At 41.1% G+C, this 23,616-nt stretch overlaps 1 protein-coding gene across 1 annotated transcript in view; it reads right to left on the bottom strand.

Moving 5' to 3' along the window:
- Positions 1-1,475: 1,475 nt before the first annotated feature.
- Positions 1,476-23,616, bottom strand: part of kcnb2b (potassium voltage-gated channel subfamily B member 2b) — a 79,646-nt gene continuing 57,505 nt past the window's right edge. Inside the window, exon 3 of the mRNA XM_044338842.1 lies at positions 1,476-3,512. Within this exon, the coding sequence (XP_044194777.1) occupies positions 1,521-3,512 (1,992 nt within the window). The 3' untranslated portion in view covers positions 1,476-1,520. The remainder of the gene's footprint in view (positions 3,513-23,616) is intronic.

Here is a 23,616-nt window from a genome sequence, read left to right as displayed (position 1 = left end):
TAAAGCGATCTGAGGGTGATGTGATGAGGTGGAGGTGAAATATAATGTGAATCTTTTAGTAAACATTGTTTAAGTTGATAACCAGCTGCACTGATTGTGTGATTTTTTTTCTGCATTTACACAGAGATTTGTAAAATGCCGATTAAAACCACACTTACAAACGTAACATTTATTACTTTTGTGTGATTAATTTGATCATTCTTTTAATTTACATAAGAGTCAACATTTTATTTACTGTTAATATTGTTTTTATTTTATCCTTAGTTGTATCACATCTTTTAAAGTTGGTTTAGATATGAGTGCTACAAACTAATCATTGATTACATTTCTGAGATATCACTGCCGACAATGGTTTACAGGTCCATGTGATGAATTAATGATATGGACAGTATAAAGAGCTGCACAGTTATGTAATGAAAGCTGTTCTGCTGTTGGAGAGCCTTGCTGGTGCAACACAGTCGGTGAAACGACATTTCTTCTTCCCTCTTTGTTTCACTGACGTGTACAGACTGGTGGAGCAGGCGGCGAACTGATATGAAAACAGCTGGTTAAGGGTGTGTCTTCATCCATTTACAGCTAATTGTGGGAGTGCAAATGAGGCTAGTGCATGTGCGCCCAGTTACTCAGTGACTGAGATTCATAAAACTGAACCATGCATACGCACGGCTTTATAAATCTGATGAAAAGAATGTATATGCATATTTCTGACTTTGTGCGTACACACAGTTTTAGTCATGAATCTACACAGAGTTTTACGCATCTGGCCCCGGGTGCTTTTGTCCTTCTTACCCACGGTCATTAATTCATTTGAATATCAGATTCTCAACTGAAAGTTCAACAGTCGTTATGAAAACCAAAAGCAATAATGTCAACGTTACAGTTTCATACACAATTTTTCACACAAAAAACATTACAGGGTCGTCATGGGAACACTTTGCATTTCCACAAAAGGTAATGATATGTTTTTTTTATAGGTCGCTACGATGCAACACCCAGTCTGAGGGCTCTCAATTCAACTCCCACCCCACCCCTCCCTTTTCACATTGCAAATATTTGTACCTTCAGTGACAGTTTTCCTTTGCCATCCTGTGCATTGTCATTGCCTTAGATGTCCTAGTATTTACAGTGGAGCACTTTCAGCAAACTAAGCACCGTAAAATATCTGTCTTTTTTAAATGCATGCTTTTTACAGATAAGTCCCTCTGTGCATTTCCTTCTTTTGCTAGAAAAAGGAGACTGTCATTATGTACATTGAGAGGACCAAAATGTCTACATTAGTTGATGAATTCCCTCTGTTTTTCCTCTTTGAGCCCACTGTTTGTCCCAAAGTCATTCTAAATTCTGCACGAAGCACTGCAGTTTCTTTTTCAGCAATACACAACAACACAAGTAAAAGGGACTTGTCATGCCATGCAAAAATATCTTTCACTACAACTGCACTCTTGTCTTTTCTTCCTGCTCTCCCACACACCAGGCTGAGGTTGCAGTGGGTCTATTGTCCCTCAAAGCTCCTCTTACAGTCACATGCTGGTTTCACAGGTTGGAGAGAGGCTGCCATCCCCGGGTCTCAGGTGGATATCGGATGTAAACATGTGGTTCTCTACTTTGTGTCCACTTTGGTTACTGTCAGCCTTGACCTCTTCGCCTGCCCCAACCACATCTTGGGTGCAATTTTGTGCTGCTGTCTTGGGTGACAAGGGTGCGACTGCAGCGCCTGCCACCTCCATCAGATGCTTCTCCTCGTGGTTCTCTGTGGATTGATCTTCATCGCCGGGTGGTGTGTCTACCACCAACCGCTTAGGGGACAAGGGGCAGGTTTCCTCCTCTGTGACTGGGAGTAACGCCTCTGAATTGCGGATGAGTGGTGAGGTCTCTCCCTCTGGAGACTCGTCTTCCAGGATGCTGGAGCTGATGTCTCCAGGAGAGGTAGTGCTGGGTGGTGTTAGTGGGCCTTCAGCAGAGGTTTTGGTGAAGTTGACCTTTAACCCCTTTATTTTAAGAGGGTTATTCCCTCTGATAGAGCTCTGGATTTTCTCTACAGAATTGTTAAAGCTGTCCCCTACCCCTATATGGAGCTCTGATCCATCACGTGGGTTGACGGATTCATAGAGGCCATCTTTGAGCATGGTGTCAGGAGAGCTCTGGTCATCAATTGCCCTCAGTTGGCTAAGATCAAGAGGTGGTGGGGCTTTGGGGTGTCTGATCTGATCTAGCCCAGCTTCTTCCTCACCTGAGTTGGGGCCCTGCTTTGTATAGTCCGTTGAGCAGCTGGCAAAGTCATCTGCAGAGGAGGGTTGGACCTCCCTCATCTCCAACTCCACCTCTTCTTTTAATGTGTATTCAGGGCTGTAAGATTTCTTAGGTGAGACCGGGGCAGTCACAGTTGTGCTCAGAGTGCTCATGGAACTTGTAGTGTTGAGATTGGTGAAGGACTGTGACTTGGTCATCTGGTTGTACATCTCCTCCAGTTTCTGAACATTAAGGTGCTGTGGGGTCCTGTTTACCCACTGGGTACCTCCAGTGGTGGTGGTAGATATACGATTAGGGGAGCCTTGTGGCAGAGTATCTGGGTTTCTTTTGTCTGGCGACTTTAGGTTGGTTTCAGAGGTGGCATGCCTGGTTGAGCCACCCCAGCGGCTAGGCGACAGGTGGTTGTCCAGGGAAGTTTTGTCCTCTCCTTTCTCCACTACCACATCCATCAGTTCCATACTGCGGGCAAAGGCATCTTTTAGGTTCATTGACACAATACTGCCATTCCTCTTGGCTCTCTCAAGTGCCTCCCTCCTCTTGATGGCCTTCTCCTGCCTCTTTTGCTCTTTATAGAACTCAGAGAAGTTGTTAACAATAATGGGGATGGGTAGGGCAATTACCAGCACTCCTGCAATGCAGCAGAGCCCACCCACAATCTTTCCAAGTAAAGTCTGTGGATAAATGTCACCATAGCCCACTGTAGTCATCGTAATGGTGGCCCACCAGAATGAGGCAGGGATACTGGTGAATTTTGTGGCATCTTCATCTTTCTCAGCAAAGAAGACCAAGCTGGAAAATATCATGATGCCCATGGCAAGAAATAAAATAAGCAGCCCCAATTCATTGTAGCTCCTTCTCAAAGTAAATCCTAGAGACTGGAGCCCTGTTGAGTGCCTGGCCAACTTCAGGATCCTCAATATTCTCATGATCCTGAATATCTGCACCACACGGCGCACATTTTGGAACTGCAGCACGCTCTTGTTGGACTCAGTTAGGAAGATGGTGACATAGTAGGGCAGGATGGCCAGCAAGTCAATGACATTCAGTGGGCCTTTGAAGAACTTCCACTTGTTAGGAGAGGAGAGGAAGCGAAGGAGGTACTCCATGGTGAACCAAGCAATGCACACAGCCTCCACGTGGGCCAGTTGGGGATTGTCATTGGCCTGGCCGAATTCGTCTATGACCTGAAGCTCTGGTAAGGTGTTGAGAGACAGAGCGATGGTGGAGAGGACGATGAACAGGATTGATATGATGGCCAGAATCTAGAGAAGAGAAGCACAGAGGAAAACAATATTAGAGAGATACAATAAGAAATCCATGTTCATATGAAAAATGACTTTTATAGCTCTAACCCTAATAAACTGAAAAAGAGACTCGATATTCAGTGTCAAAATATAACACACCATAACATGTTGACTCAAGATACTTTGTCTCTCTTAATCAGCATGTTATGGCTCAGTTGTTTGTGACAGATATGGGATACATCTTGAATAACAGTGTGGAGGTGTGTGGTTTGCATTAGGGACAGGAGGAGATGCACAAATAAATGCTGAAAGGTGTGAAGTATAAATGATATGAATACAATGAATTAGTGTCTTAGCTTAAAAGGAACTGTGAGGTGTGTTCCTGAATGGAAACACATTATGCATATAGAATATAGAATATGCCTCAGCGTTGTACATTCAGACAGACTGATGAATTGTAAAGTAAAATGACAAAAGAAGGTACCAAACAAGTACTTAAGTCTTTGAATGAATGCAGCATTGCAGGAGAGTTATTAAATAAGGAAGACATTAAAATCAGGGGAAATAACTAGGCCAGAATCCTATTTTGGAAATTGTATGTGTGTGTGTGTGTGATCCCATCTACAATAGATAAAAGGATAAAAGGATTTCAGCTCCACCTGTTGGCAACAGTTTAAAACTCACTCATTCTTAAAATATAATTGATTGCTTTCAATAATCAAAGAAAGGTGACTGGGTTTTTAAAAGTTATCGTTTATTCTTTTGAAATGCACAATATATAGTGTGCTTATGTCATTTCTGATGCCTTCTGCTTATTAAGGGGATGGGTAAAGAACATCCTGCATTATCCTAGGAGGTCAGCACACCATGAGGCTGTGTTCCAACTGCAGCTCTTTACCTTGACCAGGCGTTATTGACCTCTATATATTAAATCTGGCTTTAGATGTTCCAGCTGAGGTTTGATATTTATTAAATGAAAGCGTGTGCGCAATGTATGGCGTGTGGAAGAGTATTCTTGAATGTCACAGTAAGTTTAAATATGAGATGAGTTGAGTCTGGCTCTTTCATCATCCCTTCACTGTTCTTCTGCAGTGCCACTCCATATTTTATCTCTGCTTCTGCCTTGCACCAGAACCAAAGATAAAACTCCTTATAATGCTGCTGGGATTATTCCAGGTCCTTTTTCCACAGCTCAACAGTGTCTTAACCCACAGGTGAAAAGTCTCTTTCCTACACTCTCTATGGTACTGCAGTATAACCTATCAACCGAAATCCAGTGCATGGAAAAATAAAGATTCTTTTGTGAGGAGTCCTCTATGACCCGAGCAATATAAAACCCATTAAAATCTAATAAACAAAGATTGAAGCGTCTCAGTCAAGATAGGAAAACAAGGCACCCTGAATACTAATTACAAACCACATTAAGTTGCAGAACACACTGATTATCTTACATGAATTTACGCATTGCTGCCTGGAGATACTCACTGTATTGCTTTTAAGACTTCCCTAATTGAGCAAATACCATGCATGAATGGAGCTCAAGGATTTTGCAGAATTGTTCAGAGGTCAGTCATTACCGTAGCCCGTCCATTAGCCTTTGGCACGCATTGGCATACTGGAAAACATTGGCTAAAGGCTAGTGACATTGCAACATTTTCAACTCTTAAGTGACACACAATTATGATACATAAAAAAATGTTTTCAAAGGAAGAAAATCCCCTCTAATAAATGAGAAAGACTGAAAAATGAACAGAGACAGAGAGCGAAATAGAGTCAAATAAGTGTCATGGCTGAGCAGAGGAAGTGTTATCACTAAATGAATGCTGGTGCTGATTAGGTTAAATCTATTAGCAGCTAAGTGAGGCAACCTGGGCCTGGCCCAGCACCAAGCTGAAAGACTGTGGAGTCACAGTAAGGACGCACATTGCTTCCATACTCATGAACTTTTTGGCAAGCTCATTTGAAGCTCACCCCCTGGTGCCAAGACACTCTATCAGAGGATCTTTGCTTGTGTTCCTGTTGCTGAACATCTTGGCACCAAGTCAGCTTCAAAGGTAGAAGAGTAGATTAGACCATGAGATAATGATTTTTCTTAGTTTATAGGCTTACTGGCGGTAAATTGTATGGCTTAGGCAGATGATTTTTCAGATATAGTATAAGAGTAAATATGATTTGTGGTAATACAAGCAAAAGGTAACTCATTCTTTAGAGGTCAACTATTCTGTATTTAGATTCACATTAACCGTATCAGAGGAGACAGTTAATCTTCAACTGTTCCACACGTTGCAGCACGAGAGCCCTTTAAAGTCACACTATGAACAGCTGAATGAATGGACTTGTGGGAATGCACGCAAACACACACTCACACACACACACACACACACAGAAAGAGAGAGAGTGATTAATGTTTTCACTGACCCATACCCAATCTCACCTTCCTACACACCCCATGCTTCCCTTGCTCATGGACACCAGCAAATGGCATTTGAGTGTGCGAATGAGCAATCCTGAGGGGGCTTGCATTAACCTACTGTAATTGAGTGGGAGTAGTTAAGAAGATCAATTACTTGGACTCAGTCTTCTTTGCCCCTGATTTGCATGTGCGGTGGCATTAAGTATAGCATCAAATGCCGGGAGTGGTGGATTAAAAAACGGAAATAAGTGCAGCCATGCCACTTGACCTAGAAGTGACCTGGTGACGGAAAGCTAACGGAGACAGGAAATGAGACAAGATGTCTTACTCCACCGGACACATTTAAATCTGTGGATGTGTTCTTTGAAAAGGAGTTCAAGAGTTAGACAACATGGGATTAAAATGTCACTAGTACCCTGATTATTTTACTAAACTAATCAATGCTACCTGCCGACTAAGCTACATACCTATCTACTGTCAGAGACAAGAAGCTAGCGAGCGGTGTTTTGCTGTGATTTCACTGGAATATTTGTCTTTGATAGCTAAAATGCAAAGCAATTTTAAAGAAATCTGTATCACTTACAACAGAAATAGGCTAGCTAATTTTAAGGTTAAAGAGCAAAATTAAATGTCAAATGATCAATCCCTTTCTCTTACATTTTTCTCTGCCTCTTTCTATATTAATCTTTCTCTGCCCCTGTTCCTGTGAAGGTTTTGACCCCAGGATGTCATGGTCAGGTCATGGCCAGGCAGTTCATGAGACATTATTGGCTTAGACGGGATGGTAATGTCTTCCGATGATCAGGTGATGTGTACCATGCTTAATTGTCTGTGGCTATTCTGGCTCCTTGACTCTCCCTCCACCAACTCTATTGCAATGATTGCTTAGCATGACTGTGCTGTGACCACCAGTGAACCTGCTTCATTTTGAGATTTACAATGAGATGAAAGACAGATGGCGGGAGAGAATTAGTAAATGTCATCTGACTTTTATTTTTCATACAATACTCTGAGGATTTCCCTTGATGCTTTTGCTCTTAACTCCTGAGCACATTATAAAACACATCATGAAAAAAAATAAATAAATCACTTGATGAATGTCCTCACAAAAGCAAAAACACAGCTGGCTCAATTCTTTTTGGGACAGCTTAAAAAAAATAGTCCAAATAGTGAAAGTGTAAGCAGCAATTTAGGTGGATATCTGTAGAGTGAATGTGCTTCAGCCACCAACACCCACTCTCGCAATTTCATTCCACCGCTTCTCCATGATAGTATTTGATCCTCTGGGAGACCTGAGCAGGAAGTGTGAAGTTGATCCAGAGGAGAAAACACGTAGCAGCCACTGACTTGAGAGCTCTCTTGAGCCTCTCCTCTGAGCCTCTCTTGATTTCCATCTTAAGCTGCCTGTCATCTCAACAACTACTCTTGAAATTGCGAGAATCACCTTATCCCATCTTCTTTTGGTTCTCTTCCCACAAAAGGCAGTTAATAGGGACACTAACTCCACTCTTATCAGTGACAGCCCTGTGGTCACTAACACTTACACCCCACTTTTTGCATCACCTCTTATGCCCACATCCTCCCCCTCACGACATCCCCACCACCATTCCTTCGTTTGAGGGAGGACAGCTGCTGCGAGGAAGAGAAATAACCAGCGCCACACCAGTGGCCCATCTGCCAGCTAGGGGGAGGCTATCGATTGTGTACACATCAAATTATGGCCACTGAAGCAGGCCCACTGAGCTTGTATTGATCTCCCTGCTCAGAGCTCTTATGGACCATGATCCACCTCTGAGATCCTGACTGACCACCCTCCACCCCCTCTTCCTCACTTGTGTCATCAATTTGTGCTGGACAAATTGTGTCATTCCTCAGATATGATAATTTTTTTGCTGCAGAATCAATCCAGCCGATTATGGCTATGGTAATGTGGATTGATCCCAGGACTTCTGTGGTATTTTATCTTCTGAGACTGTATCTCTTCCAGTGTGATGACCCTGTCAAAGCATGCACTTGTGCATGCTTTGACACTTTGTTTTTGTACACAATTTTAATGGTTTAATTATTGTACTAAGCTTACATATGGGCAATTTCCTTTTATTATTCAGACAAATGGCTTTATATGCTTGAAGTAGGTTTAGGACTACCCAAATGACAAAGTTTGACTCCTAAATGTGCACAAATTCTGTTAGTGAGCCATTACCAGCAATTAATGAAGGCACAGAGCAAATATGGCATTATATAGGAAACTGGCACAGATACTTTAAGAGAGATTTATAAGCCATGGATAGTTAGGGTTTGACTCTAATACAAGCGCCCTTAGAGAGACTCAACATTAATCAACAAAGGAGGAGAGACATCTTCCCTCCCACTCTCTCAAGATTCTGCTGGTTGAGTGCCTTTTCTGTGGCCAGTTTCCAAAGACTTCACAGAGCGAGAGAGGGAGACAGAGAAAAGCAGAGAAGGATTGTGATATTTGGTGGCCGTCCACTGTGTTTTCCCACAGCTCCAAGGTTCAGAGAGGTTTGGAGGAATGCCACAGTCATTACGATTTGGGCCTCAATTCTTAAGCCGTAGTCTGCGGACAAGATAATTGAGTTCACAAAGCACTGGAGAAAAATAAATGATGTAAAACTGACCCAACAGAATTCTTGAAACTGGGACAATATATGCAATTGAAATATGTCCCAAGCCTTTTTTGTGTTTTACAACTTTGCAGCAAAATCAGATAAAAGAAACTACTCCGGTGTCCATCTGGCTAACTATGTTTGGCAACTACAGTGGGAGTTTAGAACATATTAACGACGGTTTATTATTCCAAGAAAAACTATTGAGCTGTTCATAAATCTTTGACAGCTCACAGTGTAGTCAATAATTACAGTGGATATAACCGATTTGTCTTGGCATAACACAGCATCACCATACTGTGTCCCTTACAATTTAATTTGTCATCAGTCAGCTAGACTATATTATGCGTCCCTCTGTGTTTGGCAACCTTTGTCAAGAGTATTGGCATGATATGATTGAAGTCACAATTTCACGGTCAATCTCAGTGAGGTGCCTTAAAATCAGTATGAGAGACAAACTCTGCATATAAATGATTTTTCTTGTAGTGTTTTTCTTTAAAGCATAAGGCCTTCGGTGTGACATCCATAAAAGATGCCGAACTCTCTCTCTCACTTGTGAATTGACTCTTATATTATCATTGCTGGAGGCATGCAACAGTGGGGGTCCTGGCGATTCAGGCCATACCATACACTTAGGTGCACAAAAACTAGTTGTAGTGGGTTGACAGCATATGGGAGGAACCTTAATCAGTAACCACTTCTCATAATCTTGCAGACCACCTGCACTTTTTGCTATATGGAGATTGTTTTCGGCCATAATATTACAAGACAGAAAAAAGAGGAACAACCAATAAATAAATAAGTAAAACAGAAATTTAAATGACCCTTCTGCATTATTGACAAACATCTCCTGCTGCTAGAGTGTATTCCCTGCCTGGTTACTGTAGTGTTTATTTTGATCTCTTCACCGAACTTCATTGTGTCCCCTTTTCTTTCCATTCTTGTAAACACATTGTTCATACCCTTCTCCTCAAAGCCCTTTTTGTAGAACCAGGGAGGAAAGTGGGCTAGTATAAAATATTTATAGAGTGCCTTCATCCGTCGGGCCAGTTGCACAAACACGCCTGCACACAACAAGCAACACAGCCATGTGTCAGCATGTGGCGCTCCATTACAGCTCACAGGAGTTTGGGTTGAGTGACACGTCCATGATTAGTAGATTGAACTATCACACATAAAATGACGCATTAGATGACACATTGTACCGACAATTCCTCCTTTGGTGTTTATTTAAATGACACATTACTGGAATCCCATTAATACACATGCTAATTAATTTTAACAATAACATTGCAAGGGAAATGTGCCAGTGTAGGAATCCCTATGAGTCCTAAGAATTGGCAAACAGCATAGAGAAGAGAAGAGTCTGACTTTATTTGATGCTACAGTCACATTGTGGTGGTATGGAGGAGACAGCAAATCAGATGTTTGTTGTTTTTCAGTATAGTGCAGCCTGCTACCTAAGACTAACAGTCTCATTTCTTCAAACTTCTGCCTAAAGGCCCTAACACACTGAAAGCGATAATTGACGTGCCTCATTTGATGCGCCTCATTTGATGCTCCTATTGCGCACTCCAGGCATCAGATTTGAAATGCCAACAACACAAAACCAACACAGATTTGTTCTGTTGTTCTGTGTATTTACTGCTGCATGAATTGGATGTAATGAATGAATGAAAAGGAGAAAAGGCAGAGGAAGAAAACAAAACTAAGAGCATCTGTTTCCACAGTAAATCATCTGTTGAGTGTTTGATGGTTATTTATTTGTGCTTTAGAATGTAACTGCCATGAAATAATCTGAAAATAACGTTTTATATCTCTCATTCACTCTACCACAGCTCCTTCTCCTCGCTCGACCACCACCGCGCTCTCTCTATGTCTTGCTTGTGCTCTCAGCCCGCTTGGGCGAAACGCGCGTCAGGCACTTTCAGTGCGTTTGGGCCTTAACTCTGTAGACAACCAAATACAAATAGGAAGTTGAAAAGTTCAGAAAAATCAATGCATATACACTATCCACGTTTGCTTTCTGCTCTTGCAAATAAATATATATATAGTGCAGTATTTCAAATAAACATGTAATTAATATGTTATTTGCTGAAACATAACCCTGTTTGGATGAATTTTTTGAGAAGCAACACAGACGTTAGATTTATGCTTTACTGCTCATATTTTCAAACTGTATGTTTCAGTTTAACAAGAGAAAAGGTTTTGATAATGAGGACTAAACCGAGGTGTTCGGCTAACATAACAAGTCGGCTGCTGGAGTGGAGAGCTGCTAACACCTACACTCTGCTGTAGTAGCATCTTGGTTCCCACACAATAGATGTCCTAGTCCTGAAAGATAGTTTTTCTAATGTAACCTGCTGTCCCAAAAGTAATGTAGTTGTAGCTAACGTTCCTTGGCTTTGAAAGTAATGATCGGTTACTACTAATTGTAGTAAGCTAGTTAACCGGGCATGCTAAAGTTTTGCAGCTTAGATACATTAGAGCAGATAAACACACTGTTTATCCATTCCTGCTAATTTTCCTCTTGTGTTTTTTAATTTTGGTAAGACTAAAAACAAAAGATACAACCCTAACAGAAATATGCAGAGTATTTCTCTTACTCCTTTATTAGTTTTATAGAAAAAATACAGTGGGTCTATGTCATTTTTTTTTTTTAACAAAAATTATGAATAATTCTAAAAAATATAGAAAATATCCTGTTGAATGCTACTGATTGGATAAAAAAAAAATCTATATGACATCCAGTAATGCTGACCAGTGTAGCTTTTTTTTTAGGCCACAATCAACCAAGCACAACAGCACTCAGGTGAACTTAAACATTTATGAGTGTGCTGCCACACAACAAATTCACAGTCATACACACAATGGCAATGCTTCAAATGCTAAACTTCATACCAGGAGCTACAGCAGCTAGACCATTCCTGGACTCAACCTTGAGAGAAAATCAGCCAACTCCTCTTTTCAATCAAATGTATTGATGAATTTATTTAAAGCTCTGATAGGATCCTTGAGCCATCCACTGACTGAAATAGATACCTAATGCTTGGTCCATCCTCCTGTATATCCTGTAACATAGCCCTCTGTGTCTGTGATCAGATTTCTACACCCAGTAACTATAGTCTTCAGGACAGATCTGATTGCGGCTGAACAATACTTCATAACTCCATTAAAAAAAGATATCCCACAGCGTGTTGATGCTATTTCCGTGGACAACTCAGCAGTTTTCTGAATTAAGTGTTGGATGTAAAAGTGGTTCCCACAGGGATCCAGCCTCATAGGAAGGGCAGTGAGGAAAGTCATACACACTGCGTCACAAAGCATTTAATACAAAAGCACACTAAATTTTAGGACAATGACTTGATTAGTCTTAGTGAGATTCTTTTCGTTCAGTTCTTTTCACTTTTGGCAGCCCAAACTAACTCTAATCGCGCCAATCTTTATCTGGATCTCACTGTCCTTTCCCTGTAATCTGTCCATCATTATTGCCCTCTTAGCTGCCTTGCAACCAATCAGTGCTTGTGACTTTCACACCACAAATGTCAGGGAAAAACAGAGAGAGAGAGAGAGAGAGAGAGAGAGAGAGAGCAGGCTGCGCTAACTCTATGGGAAAAACATAAGAGCTGTATTTCCTTTTACTGTCAAAATTACAAAGATATGGGAGCAAAAATCATTTATGAAATAAAACTAATTTATAACAAGATTAAAACCTGCAGTAATAAACAAAAGATATACTCCCAATGGGAGAAAATCCAATAAAATTCATTTCTCTTGCAGTAAAATAAATAAGAACCTCCCATAAGCTATAGTTTGTTGCCTGCAAAGCATTGTCTTCTGTTTCAATGTACTTTCTTTGGAAATGTCTTAGCATAATAAAAAATCTTTCTGAAGAGGGATTTGAAAGATAGATATACATATTTACATTAGAAACCAATTTTAACAATGTTCTTCCTCCATGTCCTTTCTCCGCCTGGAGTGATGACATGAAAAAAGTATGTGTGCACGTGCATATGTTTCTGTGCATGCGCTTGTGTGTGCATGTGTTCCTTTATGTGTACACGTGTGTGTATTTCTGAGGAGAACAAGCCTTCGGCCCTTATGGCGTGACAACATTATTAACCTATATGCCTCCGACATCCCCCCCCTGAGAGAAAAGAGCAGCAGGCAGACCAGAGATACAGCCAGTACCCCCTACAACATGTAAATGCACAAGGTCTTTTATAGTATATGCATATACTGTATATTTGCAAATCTATACACATGCTTCTTACACTAAAGAACTGCATGTGCTAAAGAGGAATCTTTTAAAAAGGATGCCATATTATCAAGTGAAAACAACATAATTACAATAGATAACCTTCTTATGTTTTGAGTAATTTTCAGCTGAGCAGCTCTGTGTTCCCGCAGGGGTCTGTGTCTTCATGTGTGACCGAGAGCGAGAGAGAGACACCCTGAGTGAGCAGTCAACAGGGCTAAGTGTAATTACCGCTAAGTGTGCTAGCCCCTGCGCCTGAGTAGCGATCACTGTGTTAATCACTCGGCCAGGACACCATAATCAACACTTCCTAAAGCCACAGACCAGTGGACGGAAGGAGAAACAAACACGTAGCTCGGACCGTGTAACAGTTAATATTCACGATGAGCTGAGTGCTGCAAATAACTTGCCAGGCTCTTAGCTGCTCCAGAGCGCGCCTGTACATGTGCAGATAACAACAAGGGAAGGATCTCTTACAAGCTCCCTGCTCCTCTCTACCCCTCAGTCTCCTAATATCATCATCCATCTGAGCTCGGAGGCTGAGGGAAGATAGGAAGGTGGGGTAGTGGTGGTGAAGAGGTATATATGTGTGTGTGTGGTGCTTTCCAGAAATTTACTTAGAATAAGAATTACTCTCCTGTCACCTCTCCTGTGTGCTTGTCTTTCACAGATAAGACCAGGAAAACCTCACAGGAGAAACCTCACTCTTACCTACACCTCCCCCACACACACTCACGTACAAACATACAGTACAAATGCTTGTAAAATGCCCTCCCTCGCCTCTTGCTTTCCCTCTTTTTTTCTCTCTTTCCAAAACACACACTGTCACATTCAGCTGCACTCAGCAGGCTCTTACAGTTCTCGGCACTACACCCTCACATTAAAGAAGAGAATTCCAACCTCTCTCCTCTCTCCCCTCTCCTGTCGTACCTCTATCTGTTATCCTCAATAACTACGCCTCACCTTGCTGTCTGAGTCAAACTGTGTAACCATGGAGATGTCTCCCAGCACTACTAGCGCAAGTTGAGCAGAAAGCAGCTTTGTGTCTTAAACACTGTTTTTTTTTCCTGTGATGCAGAGTCTTTACCATTCAGCCGAGCGATCCGCAGAAGCCCTTTGAGCTGTGGGATGATGGAGACAGATTTCAGGGTGAAGAGAGGTTACTAAGTGCATTGGAATTCAAAGCAACAGTCGGAACAGTCAGCCCCAGTGAATGCCATAATGAATTCCAACAATATGAGATAACATATGCCATTTAGGGGAAACTTTTGTTTAAAGTGGCTTACAGTGCTACGAGGAGGAACATTTTAGGACGTCACACCATAGAGTGTATATAAAGATGGACAACGTGTCTCCACTTCCTGCTGCTATTCAAAAGTGAAGCCAAAATATCTTGTTTGCGGGCGCTGCCATCTTGCTTGTGTGACATCATTTACAACCAGAGTCTGCGCAGTAGAGTTGGTAGACCCGCCCCCTCAACTTGACTGATAGCCAAGAAGAGCCACCATTGAGAGGTAAACCAGCCAAAACCAGCCTGTAACTAGCAGCTACAGCTAGTAGTGAATCACACATGAAAACATACATTAGTGTCTTCCATCAGAAACTGCCGCGGTCACTTGGCTCGTCTGACGGAAGTTTGAGGGTGGCTGTCAAACATGACACCACACCCCTGTTTTAGGAGATATACTGAAACCAGCCACCAGGGGGCGATTGAGATATTTTGGCTTCACTTTTGGAGAGCTGTCTTGTCATCTATCTTTATATGCAGTCTATGTGACACACACTGAAGAAAACAGTGTAAATGACCTCAGAGACATTAGAGAGGCCAGTAGTGTGGTGCTGTTGGACTGTAATTTTGTGAGAGCTGTGCCCACAAGAGGGAGCTCCTCTTTCCATTACAGCTGAATTCAACTAGTGAGAATGCCTTTTTATGACTTGTTTTCCCAAGGAGGTCGTTTGGAGGTGGGGAGAAAAGTGGCTACTGAGTTTTTATGTGCATAGGAGTTGTGATAATCCTTTGGTTATTCCATCTATCCTTCACGCAGAGCATGAAAAACACTCTTTCTCTTTCTTTCTCCTTCTCCATCTCTCAGTTGGGACTGCAGGAACACAAGTGGTCACCGAAGAGTCAGCTAATCCTAATCAAGTATGAAGCATTAAGAATAAAGCACAACCTTGAGCCCTGGGTGGCACTCCCCTTCATTTATATTCCCTACGACACCAGCATCCACTACCCACTCCAACACCATTGCTCCAAAATGTGGACTGTTGCAGTGTGTGGCTGTTTGACTATTGGCTTTGGATGTGCACATTGTGTCAATCTCAATTGTCCCTCTCACAAAGTCTCTTTCAAATTATGTGCTGGCTGTGCAAAACTCTCAATCGTGGTTTGGCTGATTTATTGTTATTCACCTTCACTTTCAAGGACAGACCTGTGCCTCCATCACTGTCTGTCTTTACACTTCACTCATACTCACTCATACTTACTTACTTACTGTACCATAGAAAAGAGGAATTCACACACATGCACACTCAAATATACTTTCCGCCTTCCCTGACTTTTTAAAATATATATTTCTGTCTCTCTGGGGAAGTGAGGTGAGTAGGAGGAATATGAACCAAACTCTGCATGAAAAACACACCCAATTGACAACATGGTTTCCTCTCTACTGAGATTCACCTGGATGATGTTTGCATTATTATTTTTTATGACTGAGACCGACACGGGAGGAGAAACAAGACAGGCACAACAGCAGCCAACAAAGTGAATAAGTAAATGAATAGTCAAACATTATACAGCAAGACCAACAAACAGATAGCAAACCAAATAATGATAAATTAAGAAATATGACCTCTTTTGAAAATGCATTTTCTATCTTATGAGGAAACTATATTGTCATGCTTGAGCCTCCACACGACTATGCATGTCTCTGACTCTGCACCAGCTTGCCACCTTAGTCCTGTTTTATACCAATATCCGTTTTGTCCTCTTCATCCCAATTACCAAACAACACCTTGACATTGCCGTCTGCTCCCGGGAAAAGAGAGAAGCTTAGCGACCATGGTGTCAACAACATATTGACGCTTGCCTCCGTAACCATAGAAACTTGTGAACTTGATCTGAAAGGTGGCCATCATCACAGGAAAACTGTAAGAGATTCTGTGCCCATCATGGCTTTAGATGTCCTATTTTGCCACCGAAAGTTGATAAAACACTTATACATGTACACACTGCATCTAAAGGTTTTAGTAAAGCCACAGATCAGCTGAGTGATTTCAGCAATTATCTTCGCCGGGGCAACCCCTTACTTACAACAACACATGCTGCTCTCTCTCTCGCAATGTGCCATGATGTTTACTTTAGTAATGACTCATGCTGGATAATACTCCGTGGTTGTCGGCAACAAAAGAACAGCCAACATACCACAATGGAAAGTGACTTTGAAAAAAAAAAAAAAAAAAAAAAGTGGTAAGAATGACTGAGCAATTGAGCTGAGTGCTGCTTCATGGCAGAGGCAAGCAGGGAGCGCTGATAAGGGAGCTGTAATAATGGACAGAATTTCACAGCCTTTGTTCCACAGCAAATGAGAGTGATGATCATCAGGCTTGGGAGCGGCACTAGGAGACTGTTTCCATGGCGTTAGAACGAGGTACGCCCGTGTATGTGTGTGTGTGTGTGTGTAGATCTGAGTGGGTGGCAGTATTGTGTGTAGGTTGGGGTGGAGGTTGGGGTATTGATAGGTTGCCTGTCCTTGAGAAGGCCAGATTGGGACGCCCCCACTCTTCACGGGAGATTTCCTTTAATTAATCCAAATGAGGACACACTTGCAACGCAGGCGTACACACACGCACATGCACACAGATGCCTGCATGCAATGATTACCACAACCACAGTAGCAAGGGAGAGGATGACAGTATAGCAGTTGTATGTCTGAATTTTAGATTTTATTGTAAAGGTTACATGCTGAAATTCATGTTTAATATGTTAATAAATAAATGTCTTCAGAGGAGGAATATCTTTTACATTTCCGCCTAAATGCTTCACTTAAATGGGTTTTTTTTTTTTTAAATTCCTTTCTTTTCCCTTTTTTCTTTTTATCTTTGTGTCCGTTTTGTATTGGCAAATGTTCAAGTTTGATGTGAGCCACTGAGGCCATCCGGCTTATGGCCCAGTCAAATCAGGTAATCAGCGCAGCTGTGTCGGAGCAGGTATAGGATTAACAAATCTGTGTCTATAAGACGATAAGCTCCCATAACATTTCCACAAACACCAAGAGTATTTCCATGCAGGTGGGGGGAGAGCTGAAAATGAAAAGCTAGGTTTGCTATCAGATTATTTGCTTATTACCCCTTATGTGAAGGAAAGAGTGAGTAACTGCTTACACACTCTTATCCTTACTAAAGATAGACTTCAAATCCTATTACAATTATCCTGAATCATCCTCAGATTGAATGGTATGAGTGCCCCTGCAGATTCAACAACCAAAACTGAAGGTCCCCGCAGGAGGGCAAGGAGGAACGAAAGGAGAGTCTCTGCTGTTGCACCAACACACTGAACAACAACATTCGAGATGTTTTCCTCACACAACATGGGTTAAGTACACTGTTGCACAGTTATTACACCCTAGTGTGTGGGCTGACGGTGGGAGATAAGAAAATTGGGGGGTTGAACGTACATGAGCAGACGCAGCAAGAGACACAAATCACAGCTGAACATTTGCTGATAATAATCTAGTCATCATGCCCCCAGGGGCTGATTCATTTGCAGATGCATGGATCAGGACATATGAGAAGTTCATATGTGGCGGCATGAAGTGTTTTAGTGATAATACATGCTGCCCTTTAAGCAGAAGAGCCATTTTAAGCCCACATGTTGGCAATCGTCTGCCCTGCTGAGTGTGCACGACACCAAATTACGATCAGCTCTGTGGCTGACCATGACCTTAGAACTCCCTGTGGAGAGAAATACTGGCAATATTAGTATTCATGGTACTTCTTGTGTCTCATGAACAATAATGATTAGCTGCAATGCCACACCACTCTATAATATCTATAAACCGAGCAGTACAGAGCGATAATGTGTACATGCGTGCTGACATTCTGAAACAAATGAATTAACAGAATAGACAGAAAAATGTATTCGATAGGTCGAATAATTGATTGTTAATTGATTGATTATTTGTTTGAATCATTTTTCATGAAAAAATGGCTAACATTTGCTAGTTCCTGCCTCTCAAATGTGAGGATTTGGACTTGTCCGTTTTATATGATTGTAACTGAACAAGTTTAGATTTTGTATTGTTGGTTGGACAAAACACAAAAATTGAAGGCATAACTTTGGACTCTCTGAATTTGTGATGGGCATTTTTCACTATTTTCTGAAAATTTGTAGACTTAATAATAAATCAATTAATCAGAAAAATAATGTAGTCAAAATTATTGTTAGTTGCAGGCCTACTACAGTTATGAATTACTTTGTTACTGCAATACTATTTTACATAAAATACAACTTACAAGACACTACAAACAGTTCTTACTTAGGAGGATCAGAATACAGGATTTGTGGAAATAACTCCACATAGTACATAAACAGAACAGAAAGTAAATAATAATGAGGGCTCATGCATCTGGGATGGCAGATTAGTTGAATAGGTGGCGTATTGTGCTCATACTAAAAGCCAGTGAAGAGTGAAAACAAACAATTAAACCTTTACACTGACATTCTTGGATGTGTAATCCTATTACTGAAAGAACTCCAGTGCTAGTGTCTTGTGAAGAGGATCAGCTGTGTTAACAAAGATAATAACTTCAAAATCAAACATCACATTCATTATACAGTTCTGTCAATAACACACACTATAAGGGATAGAAGGAGACAAAAAGATACAATGCTGCCTGTAGCCAATGCTGAGAAAATCAGAAGCACACAAGCTCTTCTAAAGCAACTTCTAATGTTGCCAGTCAGCTCCTAAGAACCTAATGCAATCAGGATTCTGCATGACCCTGGCACTGCCCCAAAATACGTCAGGCCAAGGTGTCTTCTACTTTTAGATCATCAGGTTTGCAGAGGTGATCTTCTTCGTTGACACGATGCTGTAAAAATTCTTTAAAAATTCTAAATTCTGTGAATCAACAATTCTTTCACATCTGTATCTCTGCTTTTAGTTTAGACATTTTGTTGATCAAAAGCTGATGTCATACAATACTCCGATTTGCCCACATGTTTTTTGTTCCCTCAAGTTTAAAGGCCTGTGATGCCATGATAAGCAAGCACAAACCTTTTATCACTGTCAGACGACAATATATTTTGTTGATGTTAACAAGGCTCTGCCAGGGTTTTAAGTGTCTATTAATCATTCTTATTACATAGACTAATAAACAGTGCCACCATGTAGGGGGCTATTACATTGTTAAAAGCCTAGTAATTCCTATGCACTACACAGAGAAAACACCATAAAACATGTTAATGTAGAATTGAGTGTAAATTATATCTTGATTAAGAGGGAGATAGGAGAATTTCTTCTTTGGCATGCAAAAAGATTGCAAAATAGAGACTTTATCCAGTGACCTAATCTTCCCTTTTAAGTCTGTAAACATCTTTGAAAACAGTCCATCTCTAACAGCCATATAAGTTATTACTAATAGTGAGAAGAGAGAAGTCGGCTGTATAAACCAATGATGTGTTTAGTTTGTTTCTGGATAACAAACATCTACCAGCCTAGATATTTAAATAAAATATTAGATAAATATATTTGCCATATTATTATTTAAAGGAGGTGAGAGCACTGCAAATCCAAAATTAGTCATTCTTTTGAAAGGCAGAAATCTCATGAAAAGTTTAATGGTTTAGTTTAGTGAACTCTGGTATGTATAATTTATAACTGTGGTCTCAGTTCTGACTGCGTGTGTGAAAAAGCTGCAAATTATTATGTAGTAAGAGTTCTCAAACTTTCAGGCTTGCAGTAATTGGCCTGCTTTTTGAACTTTTATTTTTTTCACTTGCTTACCCCAGCTCTGCAAATCTGAGTAAGAAAACAGTTGCACAACACTTTATACAGTGACGCTGATCTGCTGCCTTAGCTAAAGAAACTCAAGGCCAAAATAATTGGCCTTGTCTCTTTTGGTGTCACTGATCCTATTCTTTTTCACGCTATGTTGCCTCGGCTATGTAATAGCAGGTAAACAATTTATTATAGTTACCCCCGTAACAGCAGGGGAACTCTTCCTCTTCATAATTTAAGCCAGGATACAGGAACATAAGTCCCCTCTGTCTCGCCCCGCTAGTGATACACATCAAGCTAACACCTCACAAAGTGTTTCTTCGCTGAGCAAACAAACATAACCACTCTCCACAACACTGAGCTTAACGTGAGTGATACGCTTGGGGCAAGTCTTAGGAAACAGCAGGCAACTCTCTCTCTCTCAGACACATACACACACACACACACACACTGAATAATGTACAATATAATGAGTGTAAACCTGTGCCCCTGGCTTACAAGGTTGAATACACTCACATTTTATGAGAAATAGCATGACAAAATAACTCTCAAATTACTAGAGTCATTATACTATAACAAACATTGTTACAGGATGTTTGTTATCGGATCGGATATTCTTTTAATCTGACTTTATTGTATGGACCAGGAACAGGATCATCATTGTCTATGTGAGAAAAATAAGTACAATATCAGACACATTTTCTCATTCAAGAAAATGGGAAGGTGTGTCCAAACTTTTGACTGGTACTATATCTGTGTGTATTGTGTTAGGGTATGTGTGTAAGTGACAGTGAGAAACCTGCTGTAAATCACCCAGCTCTTAGCTACTGGCACATTAACAACCAGTATTAATGAGCAGCATTTGAAGCCTCTTATTTCCTGTGTTGACCTCCCCTCACTGTTCGGTTTCATGCTCCGGTTAAAATACAAAATTTATGCCGCTTGGATGTCCCATTGAGGCACACCATACTCTTAGAAAATCCCACAATCAATGTCAAATATTGATTCTTTTTCATTAAGTCCAGTCACAGGCCCTCCTAGCGTGCAGCTTTTTGCTCTGAAATCCCATTCGAAATTTTCATCAGAATTAATGGGGATTGGTTGGTGGAGAAATGGGGTTGCGTAAACTGGGGGTGTGTGTGTTTGTAATCATGGATTTAGGAGAGCGGAACCAAAGCTCAGATATACTATGGTGATAAACAGCTCATTCCTTTGTTTCCTACTTTGCTTCTGCTCACCTTTCTGTCCGGTGAAGAATAAAAAGAAGTGTGGCTGGACTGTGACACGACACCACTGTAACACAAATAACATCGACTACATTTGTAGCACGTAAAGATGATATTCCTGTAGGGATACTGAATGCCTGTAGACTGGTGTATATGTGTGTGTATGTGTATGTATGTGTGGGTGTGTGCATGTCTTTGGTTTAAAAGCTTTCCTGTGCATCTGAAAGATGATGTCATTGCTGGCATCAGTGTTTCCTGCTTGACAAACAGGAACAGTGGATCCCATGGCTGCCAGTGCATGCGGCTAAATTAGGCTTGGGGACAGCACACCACACTCTGATGTCATTGGGGACCTAAGAACAGTTGCCACATGAACAACGGTGGCTTTAACCTTGGCACCCATCTTACATTGCATTCCACTGCTGCATCCCCCTTGAACTATCCCCACTTTCTCATTCAACTCTCTTGCCCCGTGATCAATGAGACAACACCTCATTTGCCCTCTTCTCCTTCCTCTCCCACACTGTTTCTTCTTCACCCCCTCAATTCCCGTGGTTGAAGTAATAAGCCTCTCTCAATACAGCATACCCAAAGTTCTAAGTTGAGAGTTCAGACACGCAATAACAGGAAGATGCAGCAAACCCCTTTTCAACTGGGATCACAGTGTTCTTGCTGACATCACCAGCTCTGCTAAGGTCAGGTGATTACACTTCCATACAACTGTACACCTGTTATCTTCAATATAATAAATACAATGTTAGATAAGGATAGATAAGATAGATAAGGTTGTTCTCAGTGAGGATGACAGTTCTAATATGAACATAATCTTACAATTGTGGGTTTGGCTGTCTTTCGCCATCACTGCTAGTTGATGTGAAATGTACAGTATACTGGGATATCCCAAAGAAATCCCGAAGAAAAATGGGAAGAGCAAGAACAATCCATTTAGACCATTCTAGGCTAAATAGAGACTTTGATTTGGGGTGGTGCAGCATGTACTTCGGCCAGGACTGATGACGTTGAACAAGTCCACAAGTACAGACAAGAACAGAGACTGAGAAAGGCCTAAGTCTACTTTAACCCTGTCTTCTAAAAATTACATTTATATATGACTAAATGGCAACAGCAAATATGTTTTGCCAGAAATATAATGCTGGCTGATTTACATTTCTCTCAACATAATGAGAAAATGTTTATTACCATATTTGGCAAATTGTAAAACTGTTGATACCGTCCATAATGAGTGAAATGTTCAGTGACAACATAGTTCTTTTTTTTCTCCACGAAAATATATAATCTTGCTGTACATTAACCTCTAGAAGTAACTACAGCAGTATTAAACTTTTTATGGTTATGTTTAGGCACTGGCAGCACTTGCTTAAAGTTAGAGTGAGAGGTCTTGGTTTGATACAGAAAGAAAACTCTGCAATGACTTGAAGCACAACATGTTTATTATCATTCAAGCAAAACCTCAATCTTTCACTAACCTTAACCAAAGTGCTTTTGTTGCCTAAACCTAACCACATGCAGGACACCTGCCATTCACCCGACTTCCTCCCTCTGACTTCAGTGTGATATATAAATGTAGCAAAAAAAACCCCTCCTTCCCTTCTGTCTCTCCTCCTCCCCCTTTCCCTCTCTATTCATCTCCTCATTTCACTCAAACTCCTATAAGAGAACAGCAGTGTCTTAGACGAGCATCTAACTAACATTTCATCACTTGTGACTGACTGACTGGATGAAGAACCAAAACTGTGTGACAAGGTCTTTTGTTTTTTCTCTGACGTCTCCGTTCAGGACAAGAAGAGAGACAAGTTGCTTAATCTGTCTGTAGGAGGATCGAGAGTAATCCCTCCTGACAGGCAAACCCCTAATGACTCTGTGTGGCAGACTCAGGTTTATTAACACCAACAAGGCAGATATTGATGATAGTAAGTGGCACCGCTCATATGCTGCATTGCGCTGGAGCATGTGGCTTCACTGTGGGCTGCTGGATAAACAAGCAATATTCTTTTCCCTCATGTCTTTGAGATGATGTGTGAGGCCAGGCTGTGAAATGAGGCAAGCCAGAGAACATAGAACATGTGGATGCCTTTGGGGCAATGGGGGTTGCAGCATTTTAGGCACTCGAATGACTATATACTGCATGTGGGTGTGAAAATACACAAATAATCACCCAAGCATGCACACATGCAAGACACACTAATGCCATAAATATGCTGGAACATTCATTTCTTCAGCTCTATTTTTTTTAATTAGCTAAATTGCTCCTTTCCTTCTTCTATATAATGATCTCGGAGTTAACCTGCACAGACCTTTAAAGGACCAGACAGTGATTATAAGAGATAAATGACCCATTTAAATAGAATATATGACACTGATTAGTGAAGCATTCCTTGCTCAGTAAATCAATCTCTCTCAATTATTAATTTAAGAAGAAACAGATGCAACTTTCTGTCTTTTCTCCCAAGTGTGCCATTACTTTGGCCTTAATGGATACACAGACATATAATGCTGATCCCTCTGTAAGTTACAAATATCCCAGACTGGCTTTATCTTTATTTGGAGCTGGCTGTTCTGGGTCAGCACTTTCGGCA

This window comes from Thunnus albacares, chromosome 21 (genome assembly GCF_914725855.1).
Source record: "Thunnus albacares chromosome 21, fThuAlb1.1, whole genome shotgun sequence".
In the NCBI taxonomy this organism is placed as follows: domain Eukaryota; kingdom Metazoa; phylum Chordata; class Actinopteri; order Scombriformes; family Scombridae; genus Thunnus; species Thunnus albacares.
This window is presented reverse-complemented; position numbering and strand designations above follow the sequence as displayed.